This window comes from Fulmarus glacialis, unplaced genomic scaffold (genome assembly GCF_000690835.1).
Source record: "Fulmarus glacialis isolate BGI_N327 unplaced genomic scaffold, ASM69083v1 scaffold36464, whole genome shotgun sequence".
Lineage (NCBI taxonomy): Eukaryota > Metazoa > Chordata > Aves > Procellariiformes > Procellariidae > Fulmarus > Fulmarus glacialis.
Genome location: NW_009206747.1, coordinates 1,323 through 13,065, shown reverse-complemented (window position 1 = coordinate 13,065; position 11,743 = coordinate 1,323). Strand labels below are relative to the sequence as shown.

The 11,743-nt window shown below is 45.6% G+C and overlaps 1 protein-coding gene across 1 annotated transcript; it reads left to right on the top strand.

The window, feature by feature from the left end:
• Window positions 1-2,320: 2,320 nt before the first annotated feature.
• Window positions 2,321-6,520, top strand: EFCAB9 (EF-hand calcium binding domain 9; the record flags this gene model as incomplete). Its single annotated transcript, XM_009575864.1, is given in 4 exon segments — window positions 2,321-2,456; window positions 3,613-3,761; window positions 4,681-4,857; window positions 6,481-6,520. Coding segments are annotated over 4 exon segments (502 nt in total), but the record flags the coding sequence as incomplete, so codon positions are not given.
• Between the last annotated feature and the right edge of the window lie 5,223 nt (window positions 6,521-11,743).

The window sequence follows — 11,743 nt, the reverse complement described above, 5'->3', positions numbered from 1 at the left end:
GCTGCTGGGCCGAGCAAAGAGACACATGTCCGAGAGTAAAAACATAATCCTAAACTGCCCTGGCAACAGAGGGACGTTTCCTTCTCCCCCCCAGTTCATCTCATGTGAAAACAGCCGAACACAAATATTTTAAAAACTCCCAGTAGCAGGAATTCGAGTGTATCAGCACTGCGGGCACCCGCCATGAATTTGTTTTAGAGAAGATGTGACCCAACTGGTGTCAAGTGTGAAAGTTTGCATCTTCTCCCTGGCAAGACTTCAAATCCTCTGAAAAACCGACTTGAAATCAAGTATTAAATGGGGACATCTAGGGGAAATACGCGACGGTGCAGGCGTGCTTGACAACATCTCTGTTTTTAACAGAAGGCTTAGTGGTAAATGGTTGTCCAGGCAAACCTCAGTGATACCAACACCGCTCACACCAGCGTGTGTATTTTGCCCTGTATACACAATTTCGCCCTGTATATCCCAACAACGAGCCCGGAGTGGGGGTACGGGAGGGGGTGCGTTTGCACGCTCCATCCTGATGTGTGATGCAGGCGCAACTCAGCACAGGCTCTTGCTTCGAGAACATCTGGGCTTGGTGATTTCTCATTAGTTCCCTGATATATTATACCCTAGGGCACGGGGACTGATCGACACCTCTCCTTGTCTTTGGTGCTACGAAAAACTGGGTTTGTCCCAGTATGATCAGCCCTCACATTTCTATGGGGAATTTCCCGATACTGATGCTTGAAATACTTTTTAAAACTCTGGTTCCTGGAAATTTGTGGCTGTACGAGAATTTCAGCTGCCTTTTTTGAAGAAAGTTTCATGTTCCCCTTCTTCTTCCCTTCTCCCCACTGAGCTGTAGGAAAAACAAGCTGAAAATGCAACCCAAGTATGTCCCTGAAACAGAAAGAAGCTGAAAATAATTGAGCGCTTTTTTTCACTTAACTTCATGGGTTTTGGATGTGATCTGATACAATGCGTGGATTTGGCAATACTGGAGCAAGGACAGAATAGAACAGAACCTTTGCAGTGTAGGTGGATGCCCTGTAGACTGTCTGAGAGTAGGCTGATCAAATCGGGGCTCAGAGAGGTGATTTCTCTGCTGGCATAAATTTTGCAAACTCAAGTTACCCCTTTGAAAGTTTCTGAGCCACTCTGACTCAGCACAGCATTTTGGGGGCTGTGGCATTTTTTATCCAGTGCTTGATAGCCTATAAGCAGATTTGCTATCTCTTGGCTCCATAGCCAAAGGGAATCAGCCATTTGAATTCTTTCCACCCATTTCTTGCAGAAAGCTCACAGGTGTCAAACCAAGTCAGCAAACAGGTTAATTATCTATCAATTAATTACTTCTTACTGTTTCTCAAGTGATAAATAAGAGAAAGAGAATATAAACTCCAAAAATGCAAAAAACTTTGCAAATCTGCCCCAAGCTCCTGGGAGCACCCCTGATCCTACAGACAGATGATCATGAGCACCACCATGCTCATACGACCACTCAGAGTCCGCACAGCCAGCAGCACGCATCAGCAGGGCTCAGCTCTCGCTCAGCATTACAACCCAAGGAGAAGAAACTGCTGACCTGACTGCAAGACTACATACAGCTCCGCGTTTTAAGTGTTGGGTTACAGATGGTCCGTCGACCAAAGTAAGCCAGTGGAGTTTGATTGTATTAGTGTTATTCCTGGTATAGATTGGGTGTAAGGAATAAGGAGCACTTTCAATGGTTATTGCTGTGCTGGATTGGACTCATTCTGGGTTGGAAGAGGAATATAAACACTTCATATAAGAGAGGTTCAGCTTCCTACCAGCTAACTTGAACAAGAAATTGGGCATTCGAAAGCAGCCATCTCTGAGCCATAGCTCCCAGACACATTGCACAGGACACTGTCAGGTACTGGAAACTAGAAACATCCAAGCCCTGGCTAAGGGGAAAAGCAAAGCCCTGCAGTGGCTGCTACGTAGGACCTCCTCAGCACGGACCAACAGACTTTGGGGTACTTGTCTGAGGTTGAGATTTGCATTACGGTCTAAAATAAATCCTTCAGTCTGTGCTATCATTCACATTTTAATCAGATTTGATGTTCTTGAGCACTGTAAGAATAATTTCTGTCACTTGATTTTAGTACGTATTAGCCTTTAATGCTGAATGGAAGGGGAGAAGGGGAGCCTTTGCCTCCACATCTGAGGGGAATTCTTGAAAATGTGGAAAAAGCACTGAAGTCGTGGGACGGAGGTTGCGTCTGGTTCTAGGGCAGAATTTTCCTTCTGTGAGGGGTCATTGCCATGGCGCTAATTCTGTTTTGCTGATCTTCCACGGCCAACTGAGGTGAAGCTGAAATCTGGATGTTTTCTGCAGCATCTGCGTTTAGATGAAGTATACTGCTTGTTGTCAGTAAGAAATACCGCAGAGCTGGCAGAGTATTTCCAGCTCCTGGATGTTCATTGAAAGAATTACCTTAACAGTAAGTACTTCTAAAAACGTGATTGGCATTACTGCTCTAAAATTACAGGCCCTGAGTAATGTTTTGAAGAGAGATACACAGAACGCTGTATCGCTTAGGATTTAAAACCAGCGATCACAGACACTACAAATATTGCACTTCAGATGTTACAACAAATGCAGCACTCTGTAATACTAATTAACTAGCAGCTTCGTTAATACGAGTGCTTGGCAATACCACAAAAAGCTTTCGGATACAGCATATATCAGTGTGTCCTCCCTGCTCTATCATGCCCCGGCTGTTCTGGAAGGTTACATGGCCTGGCTACTCCTGCATCAGCTTCTGAAGTATGTACAGCTCGGGGGACCATGCAGAGCCACTGAGGTGCATTTTCAGCTCACATCGAAGGTATTCCTTTCCCCTTCCCCCTTCCATTGCCTCCTTCCCTGTTTGTGAGACAGAAAAAGGTCCAAAAGCCTACGAAACCTGTTTGATTTTATGGTATTATCGTCCTCTGCATCCCCGCAGCACGCAAAGCCACAGGCTTGCTAGTACTGCACAAACATGATAACCAGGTCCTGGCACGACGAGCAGATAATCGACATAGGAAAAACCCAAGCCAGCCATAAAGCAGATCTTTACAGCTGCGCAAGTGAGATGGCAGGAACACAGGGCAAGAGGGGATTTCTGGCTCACTGAAGCTAATTCCTTAGTACTGCAGCAACCTCATCATGTAATCCTTTCCATAAACCGATCGTGCTCCGTGTTAGAAAGCAGGTGGGTTTCTTGCCAATAGTGTCCTCCGCGTGAGGCTCTTTGCAACCCCCGTCCGCTGGTTTACAGCTTCCCTACCTCCCACCTGCAGTTCTTCAGCCTATTCCCATGTTTCTGGTTTGTTGGAAAAGTCCTTTTTCCTCCAGGAAGAGGAAGAAAGACAGAAAATTATAAACACTTTAACATTGCCTTCTGTGCAGAAATCACAGATGCCCCTTTCATAAATCAGGCCATCTTATTAATACTGTTCTAATAATTCTGAACAGTATCTCTTGTCTGCTACTGTGTTTTAACTGCCTCTGCAACCTGTCTGGGAGCAGCGGGCATTTAAAATAAAATAAATCCTGCTAATTATTGCTCTCAGCTTTGTGCAGACGATGCCTTAGAGCTCACTGTTTTCCAGATCTGCAGTTTTATTGCTTTCTCCGTTACGTGATCGACCTGAATAAGGACCAGATCATGCTGCTGTTCAACTTGCTGGACCGAAACACGAGGGGGAGGATTTGCTTTAATGAGTTCTACGTGGTGGCATGCATCCTCCTGTCCCACAAGGTGTGTACCCTGCGGGTCCTGGAGTCGGTACAGGGACATCTGCACCATCCAACACCCCTGTAAAGGGAGCCAGCTCACTGGAGCTGATCTTTACTCATGCCATACAAGGGATGGAGAGGATCCCTGGGTCTATACTGCTGCATAGAAAAGGAAACCAGAGAAACGAGCAGTCCCCCTGTTAATACCAACCTTGCTCCTCTGGGATAAATCCACCCCTGAACCTTTTGCAAGGTAGGAACTGTCTAAACACTCCTCCCAGCTCAGGCTGTCCATCTTAGTTCTCCAAAAAACAAGCCCTCGGTTGCGTCTACCTGTGGGGAAGAGAGCAGAGCATCTGTTTTCGCTTGTAGGTGCAGCATGTGCTGATGCCCTTCTTCAGCCTCCCCGGCATCACCTGCAGCCCAGGCTGGGGAAAGACCAGTGCCTTTTCAGGGAAAAGCAGCAAGGACAGCAGGCTGCGGTGAGGAAGAGGGGTGGTAAAGCCAGGGTTACCCCCAGCTCAGCCTTGCTGTTGGACATGCAGCTCCGCTCTGGACCAGACACCCGGCTGAGGGCCAGCGCTCCAGGCTGCTGCCTGCAGGACTTAGGGAGGAAGGAGAGGAGCCAACTGCGGAACGTAGCCCTGCAAGTCATTTTGGCACATGGGAGGGATGGGAAAGGACCTCACAAAGCAGTCTTGGAGCTTGGCTGGCTGCCAGTAGCTCTCCCCGGCACAGCCCGAACCCAGCCGGCAACTGCCGCGTGCTCCCGCGTGGCTCCGCAGCAGGAAGCACCAGGATTTTGGTATTTCCTGCAGGCGCAACTAGCGGGAGGTCACCTTTATTCTCTGGACTCGAGCACAGTTGGTATTCCACCTATTCTTTCCAAGCAGGAAATCAGTGCTTATCATCTGTTTCTAAACCTTTCTGCCCCGAAACAGAACCATCTTGAAAAGCAGTTCATCCACCAGCACGCAGGACCTGCCTTTCAACTGCTGGATGTAGACGGGGATAATATGATTGATTTCAATGACTTTGAAGCCACAAGGTTTCTCTTCAACATCCAGCAAGAAGAACTTAAGAAGATATTCAAGGACTTTGATATTTCTGGAGGTGAGGTAAAATTAGAGAAATTACAGTCAAAAGATAGGCTGTGAAAATGCCCCTAAATTCAAAATTAATCCTTGGGCTTAATTTTGCACTGCAGCCTGCAGCTGCTTCTCACTCAAGCCTGAGTTTTCTTCCTGTTGACTTCAGGAGCGGGTCTTCGGTGACTTACCACACAGTCTGAATTGAAAATGTTTTAACAGTAAGATAGCAACAGGAAGAAATAATTTTTTGGGGGTAAACCAGGCACATTCCTCTGTCTGAGGAGACTCTAATGGGAGGAGGTGGGCAGGACTGGCAGAATTGCCTTTATTTAAGCCATTTTCGTCTGAGTTTACTTGTGGCTTCTCATTACTTTCCAAGCTCTCTGCAGTCCATTCTCAGAGCTGCTGGCCGGGGGGTACCTCGGTGGGGTACTCTCAGACTTGAAACTCCTAGAAACATTACGAGTGCCGTACCTTGGCTTATGCCCGAACCATAGAGATGCCAGTTAAGAGCCCCAGGGGAAGCTCTCTTCTCGGAGAAATCCCTCATTTTGACCTTAAACCAGCTCCAGGTTCCACAGAGGGGCCGTAGGGACCTCACCCATCCCTGCCCCATGGCGGGGAGCAGCTCCCTGCAACCAGAAAGGGAACAAAGCTGGTAACAGCACCTCCCCTCCAGCTCTGCATTTCCACAGTCCTACTTATGGAAGTGTAACACCCATCCCTTGCCAATTTGCTTTTGCCACCAGCTCACTTTTGTCCCTGTCTGGTCACCGGTGCTCTTTCAGATGCCTCCCTGCTCTGAAGTACTCTCTGATTAATGACCACCTGCAGCTACACTGGTAGGGAATCAGTCATAAATAGACTGTAGACATCTCTTATCTCTGTCACAGCTTCACACCATCCTCATGACTTCAGCATTTCAGCATGCTCCAGGAGCACATTTAGCAAGACAGCCATTAGTAACCGAGGGAGATCCCTTTTCTTTCTCCTTTCTGCTGCTAGGTTCCCAGGTTATTGTTTTTATTGATAATTCTCCTCCTCTGCGTTCCACCACCAGTATCCTCATCAGTTATTTGTTACAGGCAGTTGTTGCATCTCTCCTGTAAGCCCTGCAGGGCTCGCAGCCTGTTTCCTGTGTGGTTCAGCGGCGCAGCGAGGCATCAAAGCCCCAGTCCTGCTCGGGGCCTGCAGATAGCTCTCTAATGCCCTCAGAGTAGTTTCCCGGCATAAGCTGTTTCAGCCCCAAATTGCATTGATCCTGTCCTTTCATCTCGAGGCCGCCTGATTAAAAGGCCACTTTAAGCAGGAGCAGCATGGCTGTGATAGAGCCGTGACGGCACCCCGCTCCCCACTTCCACCCGGCCACACCGTAACCCCAGCTGTTACGAATCACTCCAACATCTGCAAGTCATTACAAATGGTAGAGAAACAGCCATGTGCCAGGGAGGTGACCTATTACCCTGTAACATGTTCGGGATGAGCCAGAGGCAATCGCTTGAAACCAATTTCTCCTGAGTCAGTTGGGAACCTAGAGCAAGTTGGAGAAGGGGACGAGAGCCAGGACTCGGGGTCTTTCCCTGAAATAACTGTTTACCTTGGGCAAGGCTGCCTTGCTAAGCTAGGGATCTATCTCTTCTCCAAAACTAGCAATGGAACTACAGGGAATTCAAGATGTTTGCAGTCTTCTGTATTGACAAACAACAACAAAAAGGAAGGGGATCATGAATAGCCTCCTAGCAGGATCAGCGAGCCTGGGCAAGAACCCTTTACCCAGCTGGGAGTAATGCAGCCTTGCTTCTCCGTCGCCCTGGTTTCAGGCCAGATAGGCGTACCAAACTTATAGAAAGTAAATAAATCAAAGTGCTGCAGTAAAGCAATTGCCTGTTCTGTTTTCTCCATTGCACATTGCCACTGCTCTGCCAAGGGAGCACCAGAACTGGTGTCCGAGGAGGAGGGACTGATGCAACTTGGATTTCAGCCTCGTGCCTCACAACTCTCCCCAGGACTGAGCCTGATGTCGGCGTTATCTTCCCCCCTGCACTACTTCTTGGTTTTTTAGAGACAACCTCTTCCCCTCCCCTACGTTACACACTGGTCTAGCGAGTTCCCTCCTCCCCAGCGTTGCCGTTTTGCCACGTTCAGACGCACACAAAGCAAGGCTGGTTTGAAATGGGGCAGACTGGTCTGTGAGGCTGGAGCCACTCACGCTGGCAGCTTCCCCCTCTGCATCCCCCGGGCTCGGGCAGCTCCCTGCATCCGTGCTGCTGTGCTCCTGAGGAACAGCCCAACGACAGGAAACGCTGCTTGCTTTGTTAACGAAACCCCCTAATTAAGTCCATGTGGAGAGAAAGCAAGAAAGGCAGTTTAGTTTCTCATGCTAAATATTGACTGTTTACCCTTTGGGCACAGCAATCCAGTGAATTTATTTTCCCCTCTCACCTTACACACAGGGCATCACATCATTGAGCCTCCTCCAAACTCGCTGCCATCAGAGAGCTTCCCTAACGAAGCAGCATGGCTGCAGCATAAGGGACTAATTAGAACAGAAAATTCCAGTCTCCAAGTGCTGCCACTGACCTCCCATGAAGTGAGGTTTCGGCACGCCTGTAAGGCGGCATCCCACCTCTCAGACCTTTGCAATTGCTCTGAGTCCAGAGAAAACAAACTACGTAGCTGAAATCCCAACTTTCTGGGATTATTCAGAGAAAGAGAGAACACAACGAACCACTCTTTGCAGAGCTCAGTACCTTTTCCATAAGTTACCTTGATATTTTTAGCCCAGATTTGGAGGGACCAGCCACCCCGAGCTTTCAGCCACATGCTCCCTACAGCATCCCCAGTGACTCTGGAGTTTCTGCACTGACCAGGGCTGTTATCCCAGTATAAGAAGCAGCAAAATCAGGTCTGCCGTTAAAGACCATTTCCCTTAGTGCTGTCTCTGGAGCTCAGCACCAGGCATTAACACAGCACCGGTCCGGCAGGAGCACAGACCAAGCGGGTCGGGTGTGTTGAACAAACTGGGATGCAGCTTTAGCCAGCAGAAAGCAATCAGAGTTTGGCACAGGGCCAGGAGCAAGGGTGCAACATCCACCACAGGGCAGAAACCCCGTGCTAGTCGTAGCACGTTATGCAACGTCATATAGTGAGATATAGGTCAATGAAATATAAATATAGGCACAATATAAACATTAATTATGTTATATGTTAATTAGGAATAAACACCGTAATCTATGTAACGTAGCTCTATAAATCATACAGTCTTCTCCCCTAAGCTCTAGACTAGACTATGTCGGTTGGAAGGGACCTACAACGATCATCTAGTCCACCTGCCTGACCACTTCAGGGCTGACCAAAAGTTAAAGCAAATTATTAAGGGCATTGTCCAAATGCCTCTTAAACACTGACAGGCATGGGGCATCAACCATCTCTCTAGGAAGCCTGTTCCAGCGTTTGACCACCCTCACAGTAAAGAAATGCTTCCTAATGTCCTATCTAAACCTCCCCTGGCGCAGCTTTGAACCATTCCCACACATCCGTCACTGGATACCAGGGAGATGAGCACGTCCCTCTCCACCCTACAGCTCGTATGCTGTAGGCTGTGAAGCAGCACTTGATTTCACTGCTTGCAGCAGCGACCGAGAAAATTTCAACTCTTGTGCGCTTTTGACCTAGAATCCACATCCTTTTGGGGTTTTGCTTAGGTCAACAGTCAGCCCAGAGTTCCCCAGTCCATTTCATACACCAAAATGTGCTACAGCTGCAGACCAAAGCTCGGTGTGGTGCGGTGTGGGTATGCACACAGGCGACAACACGAGACGGACATCCCTCTTACTACTTGACAAGGGACCACACTTTGGTCAACTGGAAGGTGGGTAAAGAAAGATCGCACGTAGTTTTATAATCCTGGTGTTTGAGGACATCAGCTCTGAGAACTTCTCTGTCGATGCTGGGGAGGTGGAAGCAGGGTTGTCTCATGGTTCAGAACAAATGGCTACAAACAAGCTTTTGTACATCTTATTTTACATATATATACCCACACATAAAAGGGAGTATGTATATATAAAAGAGAATATATATACTCACACATATAAAAGGAATACATACATATATATGGGAAAAAGTTAAAAAGTTCCAGGAAAATCACCTGCTTATTTGTTTATAACTCACATCATAAATTCTACCATGAAATTACCCTAAGATAAAAAGAAAAAAAATTGAAATGTTTAGCTGTGATAACATTAGACCAAAGTCGCCTACAGAAAAATTATTCCTACTCCTCTGATACATGAGGTAGTTAATCAAGACTATAAAAGTGGTGACCTGAATTAAGACATGTCAGTTAATGTAATTATAGGACAATTACACAGATCCATTATTTTGCACTGTTCACCAAGGAGCCAGAAGCACATCTGCAGACGCGGGAGCCGGGAACAGAGGAGGTTCACGCTGGATGTCTGAGCACATCTCCAGGCACTGCATTCTCCACGGACTGTACACTTTATTTGCAAGATAAAACATTGTCACACATCAAAATTATTACCAAAACATGTCTCTAGGGTATCAGGCAGGTAATGAAAAAGTTGCAGAGCTCCAGCTCAGAATAAAAAGCCCTATTGAAGAAATTTAAAAGGAAAAACAACACTGAGTTTATGTCTTAAGGCATGGCATTTCCAGGATTACTTTTATTTTTTAAATGCAGGGGAAAAAAAAGTTTCTCTTTTTTGTTTTAAATACAGGAAATTTTGTACAGCATTTCTGATAGAAGTTCATGACGGTTTGCTCTCAATGGTTAAAAGATCTTCTCTAGGTTAAAAAAAAAATAAATCACATAATTTAACAGTCTAAGGACAACCTACTTGTGCTTTGCAGTTGATTAAAAATATGTGCACACACACTACTGCGATATGTCAACCAAGAAACAGAGGTACAACATAAAAAAATACATAATGCATTTTAAAAGTTACCTGATGTTCACAGCAGCTTTATATTGGCCTAGAATTCTTCATTGACTGGAGGAGCCAGGGAGGGGAAAAAAGTTAAAAAGCATGTTTTACACAACTGGTATATTTGTTTCTAAAAGATTTTATAGAACTTACAGGGGGGGAAAAAAAAGGTCACGTCACTGGAATCCCCTCGCCCTTGTTTCACTGTGTGCTGGAGCTGTGTATTTTCTGTGTCAGTACCAAATCTAGCACCGTATCCTACGTAATACGAATGTTTGTTACATGGCACACACAAACAAACCGCATACAAAACGTTTTACCATAAAAATGAAGATATTTATTCAAGAAGTACAAATTTGATGGTACCAGCCATCTTTGAAAGCCATTACCATGAGGCAGAGAGGACACAAACCAAAGTCTCTTGCTCAGAGCATATGAAAGCAAGTCTCTCACAAATTGCCAGCTAATGCAGTCATTTCAATCATTGCTCAAAAGCCACCTCCACTTTTTAAACATTCCCTGGACTTAAGAGAGGCACAAATAGGGTTTTTAATACAAGTTAGTTATTTTAATAAAGCCAACAGCTAAAATTTATTTTGTTTTAAATTTCCTTAAATTGTCTCCAGCCTTTGACTGGATTCAAATTTCCTAAAGAAAAAAAGGGACTTGGGAACGAGCAGGTGCAGAATTTTTGGAGCTCAAGATGAACTAAAAGTTTTAAGGCAGGAGTCAGGATTTTAAGTTCTCTATTTGCCCCATGGCTCTGATCAAATGGTCTTCATCTGTAAAATATACAAATACAGAGTTCTACCGGATAAATACCCAACAAGTGGTCCTGCTTGGAGGGCAGGAACATACTTCTTCACAGAGAGTCCAGTGGACACGTTTATTAATAGTCTCAAAATCCACGGTAAGAAGCCCGCTGGTTGAAACATCTCATCTTCCAACTATTTGACTTTTGTAGGCTCAGTGGCACGTATCTCCCTTGGAAGGAGAGCTATAGCTCCATCTCCTATGAACAAGAGCAACACACACGCGGCTACGGAGTATCTAAGCGGATGAAATATGGGAGAGCCATTTGCAGAACAGAGCAATCAAAAACACTTTATGAGAAGGAAAAGTCTTAAAGCAGGCAGACTTGTATATACAGTCATTAACCAACAGAAGTGTTTGTAGCTGCAGATATAATAGCAGGACATTCATCTTCTTTGGGAGAAGACAGAAGCACGGTTGCTGGAAAGTTTAACTCAAAGGCTTCCTAGATCAGTTAACTTGCAAGGCAGACCACCAACATCTAGTGGGTTTGAAGCAGATTTTTTTCTTTTTCGAAGAAAGTTGCAGAGCGTACGAAGCTCATCCCCCCACCCAAAGCAAGTTTTCAAAAACACCTTTCTCAAAAACCTCTACATCCTACTCCAGGAGAGCGCAAGCTGTCCAAGAGCTGCCAGCCATCATCCAGGAGGGAGTCAGAATTACAGGGGAAGTGGTGAAGGGCAAAGGAAAAAAAGCCCCTTTTTCTAACAGAGACTACTTTCATTTCAACATAACAGGATCTGAGCAGCACAGCGTAAAAGCCAACAATTTTTTTTTTTTTTTTTTTTTAAATGTAAACATTCTCTGCATAAGGTGCAGGGTCTTGGATGTATTTACAGTGACATAGAAAAGAGTTTGTAAAATATAGATCAAGAGTCAGAAATGTAGCTACCACTTACGCTTCTGAAGAAGATAGAAATGGAGAAACATACAGCATTCAATTCGTCAACACTTAAACAGCTAAAACGCTTTCAAAACTCCATGGCTAAAAGCATCCCACCATTGTAACAAACTAAGGGGTTTTTTTAATAGTTTTTCAAAAGTTTTTACATTATTTACTAACAAAGGATATATATGCAGAAGCACGTCATACTACAGCAATATTTTATCAATCGGCCATCTGCGTTACCAAAGGTTATGCACGTTGCCATGTG